This window comes from Biomphalaria glabrata, chromosome 16 (assembly GCF_947242115.1).
Source record: "Biomphalaria glabrata chromosome 16, xgBioGlab47.1, whole genome shotgun sequence".
NCBI classification, from domain to species: Eukaryota; Metazoa; Mollusca; class Gastropoda; family Planorbidae; genus Biomphalaria; species Biomphalaria glabrata.
Window position 1 is genome coordinate 7,117,670 of NC_074726.1, and position 24,518 is coordinate 7,142,187.

Consider the following 24,518-nt stretch of genomic DNA (forward strand, 5'->3'; position numbering starts at 1 on the left):
ACTGTTTATACAATCATACATTCTCACAATCGCGTACATTCAAGCCAATACATTGACACAATCACATTCTAGCACAAAAAAGTTGCATACAATCACACCACATCAAAATTTGACTTCTGACTTCGACAAAAACCTGTTGTTGTTTTTTCGTTGATTTAAAACAAAATGGAAGAAGCGGGTCACAAATTGACTTTGTTTATGAACAAAAAAAAAAGCCCAAAAAAAAAACCTAGGCAACATTTAGTAGAACGTGGCACAATCACTGCAAGCAGATGATTGGGTAAATAGAAAGAAAAAGTAGAGTAGTCCCCCCTTTCAGACCTTGCGATCTATAGGGCAGATGATGTTTTTGGCCAATGGTTATCAAGCAGGGTGTCATGTGGCCAACACAACGACCAACCGCCTTTACTTTCACCAACTAAAAATAGGTACCCATTACACTTGGGTGGACTCAGGGGCACTCTAAAAATCCTGAAATTCAAAATCCTAGTATTCACCCAGATTTAAACCCAGGACCTCAGTTTCGGAAGCCATTAGAGTTGGGTGGACTCAGGGGCACCCTAAAAATCCTGAAATTCAAAATCCTAGTATTCAACGAGATTCAAACCCAGGACCTCAGTTTTGGAAGCAAAGCGCTTAGCTACTCAGCCAGTGCCCCAAGAGATAAATAGGTGGTTAAAAATGTAACCGAAGAATAAGAATCTACCAGCAACAATAAAAGTCTCTCTACCTTAAATACTACTGAAATTTGAAGAATTTAATGGTCTATTTTTTTTTGATCTCATCAAGGCCATATACAAAGTGGGAGTTCTATAGACATATTGGATTCTCTACTGTACATTTACAAACCCAACAGAATGTTAACAGAGAGAATATCTCCTCAGAAAATTAACATCAACAAATGTCTAGCAAAAAAAAACAACCACAATCATATGGAAAAAAAAAAAGCATCAGGGGAGATGATATTCATAAAATGAAATACACACATTTCAAATGACATTTTTCAACAGACATTTATTATAAAGTTTTATACAACAACAATAATAGCTTTATCAATATTAAAATAATAATACGTGTTTCAATAGTCTTTATGGTAAGGCGCACAGCCATGGTTCAAGGAGTCTTAAAAATAAATGTATCTAGTTGGTAGCCTTTGCTACAGCAAGATTGTTCAAACTTTAATCTCCAAATTATAAAATTTGTGTCATACCCAGCAAATACCATTCAGATTTATAGTAACATATATTGTTGATTAAACCAGATATAACTTGAAAATAATTTTTGTTGAGAATTCTAAGGATCTTAATTTAGCGTTCTGTTAAGCTGGTTGTTATGACTGATTCCTTCCTTGTAATCAAACAAATCTTTCATTGTAGACTGCAGACACATTTTAAATACTTGTCAAAGACTTATAAAGAATCAGATCCACACATTGGTCATTCGTTCGTCCATAGTCACATTGCGAACACCTACCAGTGGACAGTTTAATTGCCCAACCTCATGGTACTGTTTACAGAAGACGATAATAAAAAAAAAAAAAAAAAATTCAAGAAGGCAATAGTCTACAACACGCAAATGTCACAAATATCCTGGACATGTCACACTCTGTTGTCACCTCCCTTGTAGTCACGCAATCCATATTTTGTGACACATGCTAGATATCACAGACACTTGACTCTAGTCCTAATTTCTTTTTTTAGTATAAACTTTTAAATTCCTCTGCCATTCGTACGTCACGTCATTGCACGCGCAAAAAAAAAAAAACAAAAAAAAAAAACAACTCCAAAATTCATCCTCCCTAAAAAAAAATAAATCTAAATAGCTATTTTCGCTTAATTCTTGATTTCATCATCACAGTAGACTGAAGCTTCTTCTGCTCTATAAGTATTAATGTTATTGGCGAAAATAGGTCATGACATTTATAACATCCTGACTAGATTTAAAACGACTATATAGCATGTAAGTATATATGTATATGGGTACATATAAATAGATATAGATTTATACTCAGTTTTATTTTTTTGGAGGGAAATCTAGGGAGAAAATCATGTTAGCCTGCATTCAGCAGTGGCTTGGATCAAATTGACGTTTGGTTCAAATAGTAGCTCACGTGTACTTCCGGTTCAAGTTGTTGGTTTTTCGTAGTTTGTTTGAGTGTGTTGATTTTGGAAATTTCTGAAACACAGGTCTATAAATATATATCATTCTAAAAGTAGAATTTGGTATTCCCATTTTTTAAAATAAATATAATCATAAAGTATACAAAAAAAACGAATTTATTTATAAATATACATACATCGAATATTGTTTAGGGCCAAACAGAGCCAAGTTCATAAATGCAATGTAAATAGATTATACCTGAGGTCAAAGTTCACTTGTCTTAGGATATAACTATTGATTCAGTTGTACAGCTAAAGGATTCTTTTTGTTAAGTTGCTAATCGGCCTAGCAAAAACAATGGGTTTGGACCTCAATATAACATCTTTGTGCACTGGGTCAACCCATATGTACATCAGGGTGTACTCCAAACATCAACGACATCTTTCTACTGCTTTTCTTTTCAACAGAATGACGGGACGCAAATATCGCTAGTATCTTTTATTTTATTTTTTTCATTGAGTGTAAATGTATGTGTCCTCTCAAACATGACTTAGCGGGTGAGGTTTGGCAGGCTGGTAACCAGTGGTCGCGTACTTTCGGTTGTGGTAGTTACTTTTGTGGCAGAGCTTTCCATAGAAGAGCTTTCGCCATGAGTCCACCGTTTTGCCGGACCAGATCCAAAAGCCGGAAGTGGTGCCGATGACCAGACACATGAAGTACTTTAACATAAAGACGGTGTAGTTCGGGTATGCCTTGTCCTTGATGCACGGGTCCGTGCGCGTGGCCTCCCACTGCTCCCGGAAATGCTGCTCGTAGAAGTAGCAGGCGATGACTATGGTGGCGGGCACCGTGTAGAGAACGGTGAACACGCCTATGCGGATCATCAGCCGCTCCAGTTTGTCAGTCTTCCCGCGCCCCTGCGCTTTGATCACGCTCCGGATCCGGAACAGAGAGACCAGCCCGGCAAGGAGGAACGATGTCCCGATGATGAGGTAGACGAAGAGGGGTGCCAGGACGAAGCCCCGTAAATTGTCCAGGCTCTGGTTGCCGACGTAGCATATGCCCGCGATGGGGTCACCGTCCACTGAGGACATGGCCAAGACGGCGATGCTCTTTACGCTGGGGATAAGCCAGGCGGCCAAGTGGAAGTACTGCGAGTAGCTGGCGATGGCCTCCTGGCCCCACTTCAGCCCCGCGGCCAAGAACCAAGTAAAAGATAGAATCACCCACCAGATGGACGAGGCCATGCCGAAGAAGTAGACTAGGAGAAAAACGACCGTGCACACAGCAGGGCCCGTCGTCTCGTAACGGATGGAACCACCATCACCGCAGGCCACCTTGTCGTGCCCGACGATCAGCCTGATGATGTAGCCTATGCTGACCATGAAGTAACAGGCGCTGAGGAAGACGATGGGCCTCTCTGGGTACTTGAAGCGCTTCATGTCCACGAAGAAGGTAGACACGGTCATGGAGGTAGAAATGCAGCACAGGATGGACCAAAGTCCAACCCAGAAGGTCGCAAAGGTCTTCTCGTGGTCGGAGAAGTATGGTCCGTAGCAGTTGATGGCGCAATTGTCCACGCCACCTGTTCTGATTTTGTCAAAGTAACTGCTAGACTTCTCTTTGATTAGCTGTGAAATGGAAGAAAAAAACATGAAAAAGCTACCAAGAATAATACAATAAAACAAATAATATATATCTTCTTCTTCGTTCTCATTTTTAGATTCCAAAACAAAAAGACTAAACCAATATACGCAGTGGTTTCCAAATTAGGCAGCTCTATATATAGTTTTCTTTCTATATGGGGGTTTTAGGGCTAGTGTCTTGTTCGGACCTCTTGATAAAGAATGCAGATTTGAAGGAAAATATGATATATTTAAGTAAGTTACTAAAAGGCTATTTTTAGACATGATACCTTTGTAAATGAAATTAGCACGAAAATGCCCACTTTACTACAAGTCCTGTGCTGGGATCTTAGTTGCGCTATAAACTTAAAAGTTAATTTTGCTTGTAATAATACTAATAATACACCAATTCAGTCACATCTTCTGACATTGACCACTTCAGTCACATCTTCTGACATTAACCACTTCAGTCACATCTTCTGACATTGACCAATTCAGTCACATCTTCTGACATTGACCACTTCAGTCACATCTTCTGACATTGACCACTTCAGTCACATCTTCTGACATTGACCACTTCAGTCACATCTTCTGACATTGACCACTTCAGTCACATCTTCTGAATCGATTTCATTTTTTTTTTAAAAGTAGTCTTAATTTGATGGGCAACTTTAAAAATATTCTTGGGTAAAATAAAAACTTAAAAAACTGAACGAATCAAATAGAAATGACGGATACGAGTAGGGCCGCAATTAGCTTCTATTTTTAAACGAACGTCTTTAATTTTAAAAGATATTTGAAATTGTTATTTACAAATCAATTGTGAAAATAGATTCTAAACTCTATCGCTAAGCTTAGGTTTACAGTGTACCATTGCACAACAATACATTACATACGTTAGAACGAATAGTGCTTCCCAGACTTTTTTCCATGACGAAAACTTCGCCAATTCTGAGTATTTAGCGGAATATTTTCCTTATTATTTATATATATATATTTTTTTTTTGATAAATTAATTCACGTGGTAGCCTGTTAATTATTCCACTAGTTCATGGAACAACTATTCAGGCCTCAGGGAACACTAAGGTTCCGCGGAATACAGTTTGGGAACCACTGCCTTAGAATGTCACTAAGTAAATCGACGACAATCCATTTTTAAAAAAGTAAAGCTACACTTACAACTAGGGGAGCCTCGCAAATCTTGGCGCAGCTCAAGTTTCCCATCTTGGTGTTCCCGATGGCAGTACTCACGATCCCAGTTTTGCCGTCCAGTGGGTTCACGCCACCGGGGTTTAGTCCGGGAGGAGGCTGCCGAGTCGGGCTGAAGGTATCCGAGGGTGGCTTGGACTTGGTGGAAGGCGACTGCCTGTCCGTGGTGTTGGCGTCCATACACAGAGTATTCTTATCGCCCAACACGGGCAAGGACTCGCATTTCATCTTGTCCGGCCAGTTGAAGCCATACTGCCTGTAAAGACAAAACAAAATAACGTTTATAATCTACTTAAGCTACTTCTGTTTCTGTGGTTGACATCAGGGGCCGACTGGCTGTATGGGCATTTGGGCAAATTGGGCCGGTACCCAAACGAGCCTGTGGAGCCACTATGGCGCGTATTTATTATTGTTAAAGGTTTTATACTATTCTCTTATAAGATGGGATCTCTGTACGTCTTGTTCAATAAAAAAAAATCTTTGACAGGCTCTACAGTGTAATACTAATTGAAAGTAACATATTTTCCGAAATATTGTAACAGCCTATATCCGTAGACCGCTCTTTCATTATTCATTTAGGGCCTGCACGCTTTATGGTTAAAAAGAAACATAATACTTGTATTTCGTATAGGTATATAGTGTTTACTGAAAGCATCTGGACAGTTATCGGGACATTATCAAACTTAACATAATGATTTTGAGGACAGGCAGGCCTAATTGGAAGTCCATCATATGATATACAACTTATGAGCCGGGCTGTATAGAAATTCCCAGTCCACCCCTGGTTTAGAAGGACCAGCACAACGGCCAACAGCCTTTAATTTATCTATTTCATGAATTCATTAGCGCTGTATGGACTTAAGGCTAAGACCGTTACATACTCTGTGACCACGCCCGCAATTGAAACTGGAAAATTAAAGTATATATGTCTGAGTTGTGATGTGCAAGTACTACATGAAATATCTGAACTACTCGGTCCGGTCAAAACTGTGCAGTGTGCAAGCAGCCTTACACCGTACACCAGTAACGGGAAATCTGCCAAGCAATTTGATGCACAGCAGGGACCAGTGTAATGGATGAAGACCATTCGATTGGACTCGAATGGATCAAGTCACTGGGTCCTACTATACTTGGGACTTAAACAGAATATACAGTAGAGATTAAGAAAGCAAAAGATAAAAAAAAAAGAAGGTTTTGTATGTACAAGCGTTCCAGGTCGGTATGGACGAATGTGTTTAGGGCCAAGGGGAGTGATTCAAGTTGGTATGTGTCAAATTATCGGATTATCCATGCCGGAAATCCACAGTTATCGGTGCAGCGAGTTGGCTGTCATAACAGGCGCTTCGATTTAAAAAAAAACAACTTCTTAAAAGAGATTTGAATGGATGTGTGGGTCTTTAAGTTGTGTGCGTGTGAGTGTGTGATGGTTAAAGTTTGTATCGGCAAATGAACTCGCGCAATAAATGTTTGGTTTCATAGAGGGCTGTTTCAACAGGAGACGTAGGGCATGTGTACAGTGTGAATTGACTTGTAGATCTATGACTGTGTGTTAAGTTGTATAAAAATTATAAACAAAATATATTAATTACCATTAATTAGTTGACTAATTGTCCCTTTAACTGATTCGTATATTGTCTTGGCCAATGACAAACATATGAAAAGTTTTAACTTGATCTGAGAACGGTTGTGGAAGATGTAATGTGTTCAAACTTTTGACGAGACCGACAGAGTTGATACTAGCTTTGTAAGAAGAAGTGAGAAAATAGAAAGAGAAACATAGAGAGATAGAGAGAGACTGAAAGAGAGAGAGAAAGAGAAACAGAGAGAAAGAGAGAGCGAAATACACGAAGAGATAAGAGGAAAGAAGAAGAATTGTAAAAAAAAAGTAGGGTAGTAAAAGAAAGATTGAACAGTTATAGACAGAAAGATTGGACAGTTATAGACAGAAAGATCGGACAGATATAGACAGAAAGATTGGACAGTTATAGACAGAAAGATTGGACAGTTATAGACAGAAAGATGGGCCAGTTATAGACAGAAAGATTGGACAGTTATAGACAGAAAGATTGGACAGTTATAGACAGAAAGATTGAACAGTTATAAACAGAAAGATGGGCCAGTTATAGACAGAAAGATTGGACAGTTATAGACAGAAAGATTGGACAGTTATAGACAGAAAGATTGGACAGTTATAGACAGAAATATTGGACAGTTATAGACAGAAAGAGATGAAACATTAATAGAAAGAAAGAGATGAAACATTAATAGAAAGAAAGATGTGGCATTTATAGAAAGAAAGAGAGATGGGGCAGTTATCGAAATAGAGATGGGGCAGTTATAGAAAGAAAGAGAGATGGGGCAGTTATCAAAATAGAGATGGGGCAGTTATAGACAAAAAGATTGGACAGTTATAGACAGAAAGAGATGAAACATTAATAGAAAGAAAGAGATGAAACATTAATAGAAAGAAAGATGTGGCATTTATAGAAAGAAAGAGAGATGGGGCAGTTATCGAAATAGAGATGGGGCAGTTATAGAAAGAAAGAGAGATGGGGCAGTTATCGAAATAGAGATGGGGCAGTTATCGAAACAGAGATGGGGCAGTTATAGAAAGAAAGAGAGATGGGGCAGTTATAGAAACAGAGAAGGGGCAGTTATAGAAAGAAAGAGAGATTGGGCAGTTATAGAAAGAAAGAGAGATAGGGCAGTTATAGAAACAGAGATGGGGCAGTTATAGAAACAGAGAAGGGGCAGTTATAGAAAGAAAGAGAGATGGGGCAGTTATAGAAACAGAGATGGGGCAGTTATAGAAACAGAGAAGGGGCAGTTATAGAAAGAAAGAGAGATGGGGCAGATATAGAAACAGAGATGGGGCAGTTATAGAAAGAAAGAGAGATGGGGCAGTTATAGAAACAGAGATGGGGCAGTTATAGAAAGAAAGAGAGATGGGGCAGTTATAGAAACAGAGATGGGGCAGTTATAGAAACAGAGAAGGGGCAGTTATAGAAAGAAAGAGAGATGGGGCAGTTATCAAAATAGAGATGGGGCAGTTATAGACAAAAAGATTGGACAGTTATAGACAGAAAGAGATGAAACATTAATAGAAAGAAAGAGATGAAACATTAATAGAAAGAAAGATGTGGCATTTATAGAAAGAAAGAGAGATGGGGCAGTTATCGAAATAGAGATGGGGCAGTTATAGAAAGAAAGAGAGATGGGGCAGTTATCGAAATAGAGATGGGGCAGTTATCGAAACAGAGATGGGGCAGTTATAGAAAGAAAGAGAGATGGGGCAGTTATAGAAACAGAGAAGGGGCAGTTATAGAAAGAAAGAGAGATTGGGCAGTTATAGAAAGAAAGAGAGATAGGGCAGTTATAGAAACAGAGATGGGGCAGTTATAGAAACAGAGAAGGGGCAGTTATAGAAAGAAAGAGAGATGGGGCAGTTATAGAAACAGAGATGGGGCAGTTATAGAAACAGAGAAGGGGCAGTTATAGAAAGAAAGAGAGATGGGGCAGATATAGAAACAGAGATGGGGCAGTTATAGAAAGAAAGAGAGATGGGGCAGTTATAGAAACAGAGATGGGGCAGTTATAGAAAGAAAGAGAGATGGGGCAGTTATAGAAACAGAGATGGGGCAGTTATAGAAACAGAGAAGGGGCAGTTATAGAAAGAAAGAGAGATGGGGCAGATATAGAAACAGAGATGGGGCAGTTATAGAAAGAAAGAGAAATGGGGCAGTTATAGAAACAGAGATGGGGCAGTTATAGAAAGAAATAGAGATGGGGCAGTTATAGAAACAGAGATGGGGCAGTTATAGAAAGAAAGAGAGATGGGGCAGTTATAGAAACAGAGATGGGGCAGTTATAGAAACAGAGAAGGGGCAGTTATAGAAAGAAAGAGAGATGGGGCAGATATAGAAAGAAAGAAAGATGGGGCAGTTATAGAAACAGAGATGGGGCAGTTTTAGAAACAGAGAAGGGGCAGTTATAGAAAGAAAGAGAGATGGGGCAGATATAGAAAGAAAGAAAGATGGGGCAGTTATAGAAACAGAGATGGGGCAGTTATAGAAACAGAGAAGGGGCAGTTATAGAAACAGAGAAGGGGCAGTTATAGAAACAGAGAAGGGGCAGTTATAGAAACAGAGAAGGGGCAGTTATAGAAACAGAGATGGGGCAGTTATAGAAACAGAGAAGGGGCAGTTATAGAAAGAAAGATGGGCAGTGAAAGAAACGAACAGACGAGAAAGAAGAACAAAACCATTTAAATGTCGACAAACAGCTCTGCACTTGGGTGCTTATATTACGAATCAACGGAGAATAAGATTGGAACGGAGGGGGGGGGGTAAGAGAGCGTGTAAGCCTTAGAGCTTAACGGGAAAGGCTACTACGCTGATATACAGGTACAAGCGTCAAGGCCAACGACAGCCCACTGCCCAGTAAGCCCACTGATCTGTAAGCCCACTGCCCAGTAAGTCCACTGCCCTGAAAGCCCACTGGCGTGTATGTCGTGAAACGACAGTTTGTTGGCAAACTCGTAAAACTTAATCTACACTCTAAGCGCATCAAAACCTTTAAATACGTTTAACATTGGCTCCGTCAACGTACGACTCTAGGCTTATATCGCGTTTAACAGCGGCTCTGTGGTGGGGCTGAGGAAGGGGCGATGCGTGATACACGTTTAGTTCACCCAGGCGCCTGCTATTCATAAAAAGGGCGCCACTAAGTCTTGAAATACCGTGCATCAAATTAATGCGAACTTATAGCAATCAATCCCTGCCCTCCAGAAGAAATACACAAGCAGTAAACGAGTCTTGGTGAAAACTTAAATAAGTACTGGTTAAACCTTAAGTGGATCTTGGTTGAACATTACGTAAATCTTTTGTTTGCACATTAACTTAGTCTTAGTTGAACCATAGTGTTGGTTAAACCTTGAGCTCATATTGGTTACACCTTAAGTTTATCTTGGTTAAACCTTTTTTTTTCTCTTGGTTAAACCTTAAGTAAGTTTTGTTTAAATCTTATTTTATCTTATCTTATCTTATATAATAAAGACGTTACTTAAAAAAAAAAGGAAGATTATTATTTCCTACACGTCATGCGTCAGAAGTTTGTCTTAGTTTAAAGGTTAAGGTTCAAAGTTTAGCTAGTCTTCGTTAAACCTTTAAATAAGTATTGTTTAAACACGAAGACAAGTCTTAGTTAAACTATAAGTAAGCCTTGGTTAAACATTAAGTTTGTCTTTGTTAAAAGTTTACTTTCCGTCTTGGTTGAACCTTAAGTAAGTAATGGTTAAAACTTTGCAATTTCTTGGTTAAACTTCATGTAAGCCTTAGTTAAATTTTAAGTAACTTTTTGTTAATCCTTAGTTTAATATTGGTTAAAGCTAAAGTAGGTCTTGGTTAATCCTTAAGTTTAAGAAAAAAAAAAAAAAAAGAAGACCAATCTTGCAAGCTTCGTTAGCAATTTGTACGCTACTCTAGTACCCGATAACGGAAGATTCTGTTCAACCACCCTACCCCTTTCCTCTCCTCAACTTGTTTGAGTTCCGCGTACTTTTGACTTTGTTACAGATGTTCACATGTATATTTTTGAAGCGCCCCATGGCGCGTGGAGCAATTAGATACCTGGGCATGTAATTTAATATAAACGACAAATGATAAAGTTGTTCCAGATTTCCTCAGCAGAACGTAGCAGGGTTTTAAAACAAGAATAAACCTAATGCAATACATTATCCATTTTCCTTCTCATTATATAACATGTCATTGTTATATATATATAATAACATGATATATTATATTACATGTTAAATATTTTATAGGACAATTACATGTTATATAATGAGAGTTATGTGTAGTTATGGTTGTAGATTGCATACAATTCCATATTCATGCTTTTGTACATTTTTGTGTAACTAATTTATGGTGTAAGAATCAACACGTTTGATAAAAGTTTAGTGAATGAACAGAAAAACATTTTGTAACTAGATAAAATATTAGTTTCCTCAGTAGGTCATTATCTTAGTATTTTCGCAGTGCAAGACGAGAAATGTTTTCGTTGGTTGCGCTTTGCAAGATTAAGGTGGCCAAGAAGAGGAAACAGAGACTCATATCTCTTTTGACAGCCCCAGAGTGGGTTCAGTTCTAGGTCTGAAAAACGTAACTATTGAAATAGTACAATAATTGATTATATACTATATATATATGTTTATTTGTGAAGTTCTATACATGAAAAAGAGTCGATTAAAATCATAATAAAAGCACTAAATTAGGTCTAATTATATAGTTTACAAAATTTGCTTAAATCATGTAGTTATAATTATTTCGTAAGAGAAAAGGGGCGGCTACACTTCATTACTTATCCATGGCAAAAATCACAAGCGTTTTAATTATAAATCTGCAAATCTGTAATTTGTTTGCATGTATCTCAGAAACTATATCCTATTGTTATACGATTTGAAAAAATGTTTATAGAATCGTCATTTTATAGAACAACAAGAAAAACATTGTTGTGAAAGGGGGAGGTAAGAAGAGGGTATCTTGTGAATGTTTACATGATCGTTTTTTTAATGCTTAAAACATGTTCACTCAAGGCTCAAGAATCCTCAAGGGGACTAATGCAACTTATACAAGGGGACTAATGGAACGAATACAAGGGGACTAATGCAACTTATACCACCACAAGTACGATTTCTTTGCCTTGTTCAGGATACCAAACAAAATAATTAATTACCAATAGTTAATTAACTAATTGGTTTTTTTTTTATTGATTCTCGTCTTGTCAGGTGCAAGAAATAATTCTGAAAATTTTCAGTCTAACCCAAGATTGGGTGTGGGAGAAATAACGTGTACAAACTTTTTACCAGACAGACAGAGTGAGTTGAAATATTTTTCCCCTTTATCTAAATTTTTTAGCCTACATCCACATGTCAACTCTAATATAAGCTTTTTCAAAATCTAAGACTACAGGGAGTAAATCTCGCGAAAACATCCCGATCATGTGAGGTGCCCCAGCGTCACAGAGACTATCAAACATTGTAGGCCCCCATACCTTACGGCACCTCCTGCGACAACGGGAGACACCAAATATAACAAGAGGCATTCTTCTGGATAACACTAACAAGACTACAAGAACCAAGGCTTGCGACTAACCTTGACCTTGTATCCTGTCTACAAGGTCAAGCGGGGCAATAGAATTCATCTGAGCGCATCTGAGGTCTTTCGAGATCCCTGCAATTTTGTTTTGCTATAACATGATAAATATAGAGAGATTTATGAGACTTCCGGTTAGCTACTCACCTCATCAATGGAGCGCATCCATCCCTAGCGCGCTCACAGACAGAGCGGCAAGCCGGCAGATGCTTCTTGTAGTTCTCCATGCAGATCGGCGCGTACATGCTGCACAGGAAGAACCTCAGGTCCGGGGAGCACTGGATCTCCACCAGGGGCCAGAACTGGTGAACCTCCAGGCCGGCCTCCTCTTGCGTGTCGTGGTTGAACTGGTTGGGCATGTAGGTCAAGTTGTATCCGATGGACTTGCACATGGGAATGGTCACCTCCTGGCATTTCTGGTCGCCGCTGATAGCCGAGGCGATGGAGACAAACCACGTTGCCATGGCGATGGTTAAAGCACGCGTGAGCACCATTTTGAAATATTTTTTTTCGTAGAGCAGTCCCTGGATCTGTTTAAACTTCAAATATTATTTTAAGCTTTATCTTCCTTTGAAACTATAACAAACTTGTTATAGTTATATCCCTGGATGTTATTAGGCACTTTTGTATTTATATCCGTTAATCCAATTTGACAAAAATGTCAAAAAGAAATTGTGTCACATTTACCCTTTGTCACAAATTTGACAAACGGCGACGACTCACTTCTTCTTTCTTTGTATCGCATTGTGGGATACAGGTCGATCTCATTGGTAGATAAAAATAGCCTTAAAGTTGAGAACTTCTAAAACCTTATGGGAAATAATCTTGAGTCTTTAAATTTATACCAGGCATCAGTCTGAAAATACAACAAACGAAAAATCATTTATCATTAGGTTAATAAAAACAACAATAGATTCTAACTGGTCGGGAGGTTTCACTCAAACTGGGGTTATAATTAATATTTTTTGAATTACAATGGACCACATTCTCCAAATCGTGATAATATTGATAAAACAACGGGAAAAAACTGTCACGTGATAACATAAATACAAAATTTTATGGTATTTTGTATAGAGAAGCACGTGGCTCAATGTTGTTGTTTTTTACCATTGGTGAATGAGGTCCATAACAGATAGCTAAAAGAGAAAGGAAAAAAAAACATAATGATATAAATAATGGTAAAAATAATATAATATATACGGCATTACTCCTGCGCATCAAATAGAAACTAAGAACAAACACAATAGTTAAAATAACAAACTAATCTAAAAAAGTTTTGAACAGGATGATACAAGAATATTTCTTGTTTGATTGTGTGGGACCAATTCATATAAGAACCTCTTTCTATAACACGGAACGTTTTGCCTGAAGCAGACAGAAACAGTAATCACTTAGTAATCTCTAAACTAACATGCAATACTAAGATAATACATAGAAAAGCGTAGGATGTATCCACATTTTGGTAGAAGACAATCTGAAGCGAGTAGGCAAAGAATATAATTAATGCTAGTTGTTTATGTATAAGATAAGATGATAATTAATGCTAGTTGTTTATGTATAAGATAAGATGATAATTAATGCTAGTTGCTTATGTATAAGATGAGAAGATAATCAACGAGAGTTGTTCACGTATGAGCTAGATGATAATTAATGATAATTGTCTATTTTGCATAGTTGGTTTTGTGTGTGTGTGTGTGTGTGTGTGTAGGTAAGCACTGGTCTTCCTTTATGTATCTATAATCTGTTAGACATCTCTGCTATTATATATGACCTAATTGAGCCAGCTCTGTCAACCTGACCAAGCCTTGAATGACATCAAATAACAGTGCTATCATTTGAATGGGCTTATGAAGTGTCAGAATTTCATTCTGAAATTAATTAGATCCTAATTCAAACTTTCAACAGAACAGCTGAGGAAACGGTCGGGGAATGCAGTGGGTGGGATTTGAACTCGGGACCTTCGTTAAGACTGTCTAAGCAAGACCAATCGTCATAGAAGGCCTGCAACGTCACAACTTGTGGGCGGTTAAGACCAATAGCGTATTGCCACGTCACAGACCTGTACAACGTGGCAATGAGCTATTGGTCTCCACAGCCCACAGGTTGCGACGTCGCAGGTCAGTGGTGAGGCCCTCTATTACGAATGATCTCGGTCCGAGACACACGTCACGCGGCCAGACTGCCATCCCTTTACTTGGATTATACCTCACTTTGATTATCCAGCATCCATACATGATTTAAAAAAAAAAAAAAGAAAGGCTGAAACATGTGTACTCCAAACATAGACACACACTCCTTACCACCTCCCAATACAACGCCGTGTCAATTATAATACACGAAATCTAAGACAAAACATTTTCAAGCTGACACTAAAGACAAGATAGTTAAAAAGACATTTGAGACCTGACATGAAGTATTTATGGTGTACGGTCGGCTGCGATGTGATGGGGGACGGGGTGGGGGCTGTGGGGGGGGGGGGGTAACCTCACACCTTTACAATTCCCTGCTCAGCCATGCGTGTCATCGAACTTCACCTCAAGTACTGCACGAAGGGAGTCTCACATTCTACTAAGATGGGGGCACCAGCTGATATCGTTTTATCAGGTATCTCCATCAGGAGAAATGTGTATATCCTAGGAGTGAACATTCAATGGGAGATAATATACAAAGGGAGGGTAACAAAGATGGGGAAACAATTGTGAAGTAAAGAAAAAAAAAGCTTGAAAATAGTTACGACTTATGCACATTTTAGAACCCCCTCCCCCCCCCCCCACTAAGAAAGCTGTTCTCTCGACATATGCTTAGTGTTGCGGCTTTGTCCTTCCTTCTATCCGTTGGGGGTGACGAGAGTAATTGCTGGAGGATCAACCCAGCAGGGAGAACAAGACAGAGGGAGGAGTACATGAGGGGACCCCGAGCAGTTCATTCGCAAATATTATTCCCTAATCCAGCGGTCCTCACCCAGTAAGGAGAACAAGATGGAGGGAGGAGTACATGAGGGGACCCCGAGCAGTTCATTAGCAAATATTATTCCCTAATCCAGCGGTCCTCACCCAGTAAGGAGAACAAGATGGAGGGAGGAGTACATGAGGGGACCCCGAGCAGTTCATTCGCAAATATTATTCCCTAATCCAGCGGTCCTCACCCAGTAAGGAGAACAAGATGGAGGGAGAAGTACATGAGGGGACCCCGAGCAGTTCATTCGCAAATATTATTCCCTAATCCAGCGGTCCTCACCCAGTAAGGAGAACAAGATGGAGGGAGGAGTACATGAGGGGACCCCGAGCAGTTCATTCGCAAATATTATTCCCTTAATCCAGCGGTCCTCACCCAGTAAGGAGAACAAGATGGAGGGAGGAGTACATGAGGGGACCCCGAGCAGTTCATTCGCAAATATTATTCCCTAATCCAGCGGTCCTCACCCAGTAAGGAGAACAAGATGGAGGGAGGAGTACATGAGGGGACCCCGAGCAGTTCATTCGCAAATATTATTCCCTAATCCAGCGGTCCTCACCCAGTAAGGAGAACAAGATGGAGGGAGGAGTACATGAGGGGACCCCGAGCAGTTCATTCGCAAATATTATTCCCTAATCCAGCGGTCCTCACCCAGTAAGGAGAACAAGATGGAGGGAGGAGTACATGAGGGGACCCCGAGTAGTTCATTCGCAAATATTATTCCCTAATCCAGCGGTCCTCACCCAGTAAGGAGAACAAGATGGAGGGAGGAGTACATGAGGGGACCCCGAGCAGTTCATTCGCAAATATTATTCCCTAATCCAGCGGTCCTCACCCAGTAAGGAGAACAAGATGGAGGGAGGAGTACATGAGGGGACCCCGAGTAGTTCATTCGCAAATATTATTCCCTAATCCAGCGGTCCTCACCCAGTATGGAGAACAAGACAGAGGGAGGAGTACATGAGGGGACCCCGAGTAGTTCATTCGCAAATATTATTCCCTAATCCAGCGGTCCTCACCCAGTATGGAGAACAAGACAGAGAGAGGAGTACATGAGGGGACCCCGAGTAGTTCATTCGCAAATATTATTCCCTTAATCCAGCGGTCCTCACCCAGTATGGAGATAAGACAGAGAGAGGAGTACATGAGGGGACCCCGAGTAGTTCATTCGCAAATATTATTCCCTAATCCAGCGGTCCTCACCCAGTATGGAGAACAAGACAGAGAGAGGAGTACATGAGGGGACCCCGAGTAGTTCATTCGCAAATATTATTCCCTTAATCCAGCGGTCCTCACCCAGTATGGAGAACAAGACAGAGAGAGGAGTACATGAGGGGACCCCGAGCAGTTCATTCGCAAATATTATTCCCTTAATCCAGCGGTCCTCACCCAGTATGGAGAATAAGACAGAGAGAGGAGTACATGAGGGGACCCCGAGTAGTTCATTCGCAAATATTATTCCCTAATCCAGCGGTCCTCACCCAGTATGGAGAATAAGACAGAGAGAGGAGTACATGAGGGGACCCCGAGTAGTTCATTCGCAAATATTATTCCCTAATCCAGCGGTCCTCACCCAGTATGGAGAACAAGACAGAGAGAGGAGTACATGAGGGGACCCCGAGTAGTTCATTCGCAAATATTATTCCTTTAATCCAGCGGTCCTCACCCAGTATGGAGAACAAGACGGAGGAAGGAGTACATGAGGGGACCCCGAGTAGTTCATTCGCAAATATTATTCCCTAATCCAGCGCTCCTCACCCAGCAGGGAGAACAAGACAGAGGGAGGCATACATAGGGCGACGCAAATGGCGTTCTCTAATCACGCAGTCCACACAAGGTCGGCCTTTTTTTTTTTTAATTACCGGATAAACCTGAAGTTCATAAAACAAATACCAGTCAAATTGGGTCCGTCTTATTCTTGGGTGGCAAACATTTATATAGATGCGTTTTTAATTGGATCGCTCATGACAAAGGACAATATCAAAATTATGGGAGATCTAACGAGGAATAGAATTGTTACGATTCGTCTCTTTCCTTATCGGCTGTACATAGAGATTTCAAAGATGTTATCATTTCAAAACAAATCTTGGTAGCCAAGCTAATAGTAATACTGAAGTCCACATCTCATGTGCATAATGTGTATATATCAATTCATTAGGTTCCATTGAAACTAATTTACTTTGACAAATATAGAATAAATAATAAAAAATAAACAAATAATTCGTAGCAGAAGCCTCGCTAGCGGACTGCTAAATAGGTGGGTGACACCAAAGTAGATAATTTTATAATTTTAAGTTAATTAGGCTTTTAATCTTTAAAATCTTGCCATTAAATAATAATGAATTTTAAAAAAAAACGAAAACAAAAAAAAACAATGCACAGCTTCTAATGTTTTTTTTTGTCTTTTAGTTCAACATAAAGATAAAAAAAAATTATTTGTTTGCTGGAAGAATTTTTTTTTTAGAAGTGCTGATGGGAAGAGAGACACTATTACTTGGATTGACGCCCAACCTAACAACGCCTCTGTTTTAATTCGAAAATAAAAATTTATGAATATTATTCTTATGCACGTGTGAAATCGTCTTGCGATCTCATTTCCTAAGAAACTATTTCTGGGAAGATAAAACTTTAAGGAGTCTTCTGCTGATGCGGTCTAATTGTTATGTTCTTCTGCTGCGGTCTTATTGTTATGTTGTAGGGTTAAATATTTGAGATGAACCGCGCTGCGGTTTCTTGTACAGGCAGCTCTCCATATAGTTCTTCTACTACAGGGACTTTGAATACAGAACAATTTTAGAACCGCTGGTCTTAAACGGGACGACGGCGGAATTTCTACTTGAAGGGATGCAGATGAGTTCAAGTTTGTCTAGCGCATTGAGCCGTGTGGCTGCTGGTGCAGGCGTTGATAGGTGTTACTTGCGGAGAGCTGGGGGGGAGGGGGACGTCTCACTGGTAATAATCGGAGAGTTAATGGGTGTTTAAATTAGCATACAAATTGTGAGCGGTGTAGCAGGTTAATAATTTGATTTTCCAGCATATCATAAGGTCGGAAAAAAAAACATTATTTGCTGGGTTTATTCATTTAAAAATATGTAAGAACCGTGTATTATGAATGCTACTTATGTGAATATCAAGATATTGCGTAGCTATAGAAATGCCATTCGATAGCTAAAATTTAATTTGGGATACCAATATTATCATAGTTGAAGATTTTGTTACTGCAATATAAAAGGGAAGATTATTGACACTTTAAATCTAAAAAATTAAATTTTAAAACGGTGACGAACAAAATAAAGGGAGAATAATCTCCAAAAGTGATTTAGATCACACTTCTTGTGCACTTCAGTAATAAGCTTTAATAGACACTTTGCTCGAGGCGAAGATAATAATATAATATATATAAAACCAAAAATATCCAGTAGACGCCCCTGGCATCCGGTAGTGGAGACCACACACACGTAGCGACACATAGATGGCACAGCCATAACTTAGCTTCCAGTCCGGATCAAGTTGCCGGGTGTGCGACACTGCACCCGAGGAGACACATATTCGTATACAGTGGCAGTCAGAGTGCCGTGGCATTCTAAACAATAAGCAGAGACAGTATAGCTTTATAGTAAGGGTCTTTGGGAAGGGGGAGAGAAGGGGCGGATATAGCCTCTGTATCATTCATACAATAATATTCCTTAAATATGCTAATTCATTAAAACCATAAACAGTCTTTTCAAAGTGAGGAAGAGGGAGATAGCATCAGTTATTTTTAGTTTGATTGGAGCATTTCTCAGATTTGTTTTAAAATAGGTGGTCGTTCTGAGCGGATGTTACTTAAATAATAAATTAAAGGTTTCGTTCAAGAGCCAGTAATGTTGAATTCTCTTGTAACGAGGGTGGGGACATTTTAAACAAATATTAATGAGGATTTCATGTGACCTGAACAATGACGAACATTACGTTTCTCAATTGTTGAGCAAAAAAAATTACGAATGTCCCGGCACATGTAATCACGGACACTGTATCGGCTGTATATGTTGCAAAGACCTCAGTACGAAACAGATAAACCTATTAGCAGTAGAAAATGTCTTGCCTTAAAGAAAGCTTTGTAATTAACCGTGAGAGTCCTGACCTTTGAAAAAAAAATCATGTTTATTTCATTAGGCTCATAGCATATCTAATTATTAATACCATCATGCCCTGGGTGATGCAGCCCTAAAAAGACAAGGTTACAAAGACAGTTTGTGTGGAAGCACAACGAAGTTCGTATTAAAATTATTTTTTTAAACAACATTTGAATCAGTATTCTATTCCATACGTTGGTTACTAAATGGAAAAAATATTTTATAATGATCCATTGATACTTTTTCGAATTGTGACCTTAGATGCACATATTTTGTACCAATGCGCGAATCTATTAATGAAACTTCATTTATTATTGAAGAAGTCTGTGACCTTTTTAAAAGACTTACCTTCCCTGAAGTTTTTCATTGAAAAGTGATGTATTGTTTTGAAAATACTGCTTGCATAGATAATTTTAAAAATTAGATGGTTCACTTTCGGAAAAGAAAAAAAATAGCCGTTGCATCAGAACTTTGAATGATCTAAAATATCATGATGTCCGATATTCATTTTCTCTTCTAGTTTCTGAGATCTAAACGGGACGGACGGACAGACAGGCCACACAAAAACTACTAGCGTCTTTTCCCCTTTCGGGGGCCGCTAAAAAAAGCCAAATACTTAAAACTCTTATTGTACAGTGCCCTCCTTCTTCATCAAACTCCTAGGGCTGATGCGCCTTCTACTTCCTCCCATCATCTCCTCTTCCCTCTTCTATCTACGCTGAGGGACCCCCCTCCCTATCTACGCTGAGGGCCCCCTCCCCACCCCGCACTTTTTTTTTTCAGATGTCTGTCTAAGACGCGTGTAGCAGCAAGCACAGTACATCACCCGCATGAGTGACTCTGGCGTTCGTTCCTTAACCTTCGTCTACTCTACTTATTTCACTCTGTCCTTTCTTTATCTGCTATTTTATTTTTCATGTCTTCACCTATTTTACGACGTATTAGACTCCTATTGAACAGGTTAGAACAATATTAACAATAATCGCCGTAAAAACATGGAACGTTCTGTTTTATCTTAAGTGTTTTAGGCAATGTAATTCTACTACATAAAACAAAATTTATATTTCTAGATTTTATGTACTTGTTCCAGATGAACTTATTAAAAATGCAAAATCCATGTACTGGACATACTGTCATGGAAGAAAACACTTCTACCCCATTCCCCCCCCCCAAATAAAAAAAAAAAGTTCCACATAGTTTACAAAACGACCTCTTGGGAAGGACAGACGCCGCCCAACATTTGGAATTAATAGCGACATACTTGAAAAGGATGAAGTCTGGTTGAGTTAATGAATGGAACTCTACTATCTCCTCCCTGGTACTACTTCATCAAACACCATGGCATTGCCCCCTTCTACTCAGCCCAGCCCTTCCCGGCCTCCAAGTCCCAATCTTAGACTGGGCTTATCTGTCGAGTACACTCTGAGGCATGTGTCATACGACCCTGAGGTCATTGTTTATAACTTCCGTGAGATGAGTGGCAGTAGTGCCTTGAGACTGTTTTACGGTCGAGCCGCCGGCCAGGTATTTGAAGGTCCCCACTGACTCGCACCCGAAATAAAAGTGTAGGTGAAAGGAAAGATCGTTGGGAAAAGTTAAAAAAAAAAAAACTAAACTAAAGGGAGGGAGGAGAGGAGAGAGGTGAGGAGATAGGGAGAGAAGAGAGAGGAAGATGAAAGAGTGAGATGGGAGGAGAGTGAGGGGGGAGGAGAGAGAGAGAGGGAGGCGAGGAGAGAGGAGAAAGAGGGGAGAGAGAGAAAGAGGAGAAAGAGAAATAAGAGAGAGAGAAAGAGGAGACAGAGAAAGAGGAGAGAGGAAAGAGGAGAGAGGAGAAAGAGGAAAGCGGAGAAAGAGGAGAGAGGAGAAAAAGGAGAGAGGAGAAAGAGGAGAGAGGAGAGGGAGAAAAAGGAGCGAAGAGAAAGAGGAGAGCGAGAGAAAGAGGAGAGAGAAAGAGGAGAGAGGGGAAAGAGGAGAGAGGAGAGAGAGGAAAGAGGAGAAAGAGGAGAGAGGAGAAAGAGAAGAGATCGAGGAGAGAAAGGGGATGGAAAAGGAAGGTGAGAGAAAAGGGGGGAGAAAAAAAGTTGAGAAGAGAGGGAGGAGGAAAGAGAGATAAGTACAGAGAGGAAGATGACAGAAAGAGAGGAGAGGAGAGACAAAGGGAAGAGAAAATGGAGGGGATAAAGGGTAGAGAGAGGACAGAGAGAGGGAAGGAAAAGTGGGTTAGAGAGACGGGGGGGGGGGAAGTAGAGAGAATCAATAAATCAATAAAGAAGGAATAGATATTTAATAAAGAGAGAAAAAAAAAAGAGTGAAAGAAAGACAGCTTGAGAAAGGAAGAAAGAATAGAATCATTAAACATCATATAACATACAATTTTCAAATGTTAAAGATAAACATCGCCCGTCAATGTTGTCCACTAAATAAGAGTGTTTTGGAAAACAAAGAAAATATCGAGAAGAGTAAGTCTTTGATTTCATGTAAGGTCCCATATCTGGAGGTGATTAGTCGGCACATCGCCATTCCACCCTTACACTCTCCCACTATAAGGCTAATAATGAGGTAGTTCCGAATCTCTGACCTACTTTAGAAAAAGTCACGTGACTGTGGTCTTATACATGGCCATAATGGCAATATCTTTCTATGATAAGATGTAGATCTAGATTTAGTGCTAGCCTAGATCTAGTAGACCTACTAAATAATCATAAAAATTAGTGAATTGTTGTAACATACTTTTTATTACTTCAAGATGTCTAGATCTAGACTATTTTCATGTTTAAATTACAATGAAATCAATGAGGTCATTAATGTAAACAACACACCCACGTGACTGAGAAGAGATCCGGAACTACCCTATTTCATTGACTTACGACCTTTAACAAACACAATGAAAGCTAAATGAGCTTTGAGCCGAGACCATTCGTTTTAAAAGACCCTGCAACATCACACCCTATCGGCAGATTAGACCAATGGCTCGTTACCATGTCGTACAGACCTGTGACGTGGCAACGAGCTATTGGTCTAAACTGCCCACATGCTGTGACGTTGCAGCTCCGAATTCGGGTCTTCTATAACGATTGGGCTCGTTAGAGCGCGTAACAAATCTAAACACAGAATCTATTTTTTTTAATAGGCGAACCAATCTATATAACTGTTTGACTCTATAAGTACTGACAACATATGGCTTCAAGTTCTTCTGGACTCAAGAGCGTAGTGATGCGTCGGGGGAGCGAGTTTCAAACACCTGGTCCATGTATCGGAACCCACAAGCCTTGGCAATGGTACTCCTTGCGCAGTGATTCTAAAACCATTTTGCTTAATGCATCTATATTTAAAACCATTGGATCCCCTATCTTGCTTCACGGACTCTAGCATATTGTCAGAAAAAAAAATGTTTCTCTGCTACTCCAATAGTACATCCTGTTCACTAATTCGTAGCGCCCCAACGAGCTTGACCTTAGCTCTGGAGCTTACAGCGCTGAACCAACGGGGAAACCGCCAACTGTACTGTTTTATAGCTGTCATAATCACCTGTCACCATTGCGTTAACAGTGTGAGAACTTTAGCAGAAGGAACAACACACACACGCATACACACACACACGCACGCGCGCAAGTACTAATAAAATAATCTTCTACCTTATTATCGGATAGATTTAGGCCCGGGTTACATTCACCGTATCATGATTTATAGCCCAGATAAGGGAGCGCCCCCCCCCCCACAACGACCGTTAAATGTTTCAGCTCTCCCCCTTCTCTCGCCCCCCCCCTTTTTTTTTCTCCCGTTTAAAATTTTGTCAATGGAGTGAACACAAATTGTTTAGACACGGCAATAAAATATTGACACGAATCATGTCACTTTAAACCCCCCTCGAGTGGAAGCAACACGCAGAGAATGTAAAGTCTTAGACCGTAGACCTTCCAGAATGGGGGAAGGGGGGGGGGGTAAACATTCCCCTCCTTCCCCTCCTGCCTGCCCCTGTGACAACTGCATTATGCTCTACCTAGGAGGTACATGTATATGCTGTTTCAGGAAAGTGTTCAATGGTACAGGTTTCAAATCTGGAGGTTGGCGTAGAACAAGAGAATGTTACCTTGAAAGTGGTAAAGACTGAATGTTTTGGTTCATACGGAACAAGCCTTCTGTGTTTGTGTGTGTGGTAACGTAGTTCGTATGGGGTAAAAGGTCAACCATAACAATCACATATCATAAAGTATTAAGATCTACGTTAAAAACTATTTGGTTTTCTTTAGCTCTCTACAAGCAAAGTATTAAAAAATAATTGCTTAAAAAAGCTAATATATGGGTAAAAACTCCACATTTATAACCAAATATCTCAATACTGAAGGATTTATTTCCCCTTTTCTATATTGATTCAAATATTTAATTGCCACTAATTAATTGAATAACCAAAAAAAAAAGAGATTAATGTTTTGATAGGTATAATAAATAACTACGCTAAGTTTCAGCTTCATCCGAAAATGTGTGTGCACCAGACAGAAAGACAAACAGACAGACAGCGTGAGTTAATGAGTTAATATAAGCTTTGTACACGAGAGAATGAGGGAACTACAAAAACATTTTCTCCGGTGATGCGCGACCTTATCCGAAGTTCCTCTGAGCTTGTCAGAGCATTCCTGCAAGGAACAGGTCAGTGAAAAAGAAGAAGAAAAAAGGACACAAGCTATAGGTTAGGGCACCCCCCCCCCCAATAAATATTGTTACAAATGAACAGTGATAGGTAGAGGTCAACGTATGACCCCGGCGAGATGACACAGCAGCTAGTGTTCCCTGGAATCTACATGTACAAACAATGACAGGATGTGACGTGTCCACACGTGTTGTTCCAGGGGACGAACAGATCTAAGTAGGGGGACAGTTACTAATGAACAGTGACAGATAAAGGTCACTACGTGTGACCCCGACTTGATGACACTGCAGCAAGTGTTTTCTGGAATCTAGGTGTATAAATAAAGACAGGATGTGACGTTTCCTGACATGTTATTCCAGAGGATACTAGGAGTGTTGTGCAACTTTGGAGAAGCGATTAGGGACTCTATATAAGCCAGAAAGTTAATGTGAAAGTCAGTCGTATGGAGTCGTGAGTGAGCCGTTACAGTCGAGACAGACGATGTAAGACGTGTGCGGCTCTGTGGAAGAGAAATGTGTACGACTCGATGCAAGTTAACTAGGGTAGAGTTAACTGGAGTGGACTACTGTCGTTAAAGTCTATACAGCGAACTACAGTGGACTTGAGCCGTTACAGTCGATACAGTCGATGTAAGACGTGTGCGGCTCTGATTCGGTAGACTTGAGTGCGACTTGGTTCAGCTTTGGGAGACCTGGAGCGACACTGGCAAGTGTGT

General features: G+C 39.9%; 1 protein-coding gene across 3 annotated transcripts in view; it reads right to left on the reverse strand.

The window, feature by feature from the left end:
- Positions 1-2,321: 2,321 nt before the first annotated feature.
- LOC106057416 (frizzled-5-like) overlaps positions 2,322-24,518 on the reverse strand; it is a 253,179-nt gene continuing 230,982 nt past the window's right edge. For all 3 annotated transcript variants that reach the window (XM_056013416.1, XM_056013414.1, XM_056013415.1), the window contains 3 exons: positions 12,233-12,941; positions 4,905-5,190; positions 2,322-3,731 (listed from right to left, as the gene is read on the reverse strand). In XM_056013416.1, the coding sequence (XP_055869391.1) occupies positions 2,640-3,731; positions 4,905-5,190; positions 12,233-12,579 (1,725 nt within the window). In that variant the 5' untranslated portion in view covers positions 12,580-12,941 and the 3' untranslated portion in view covers positions 2,322-2,639. The remainder of the gene's footprint in view (positions 3,732-4,904; positions 5,191-12,232; positions 12,942-24,518) is intronic.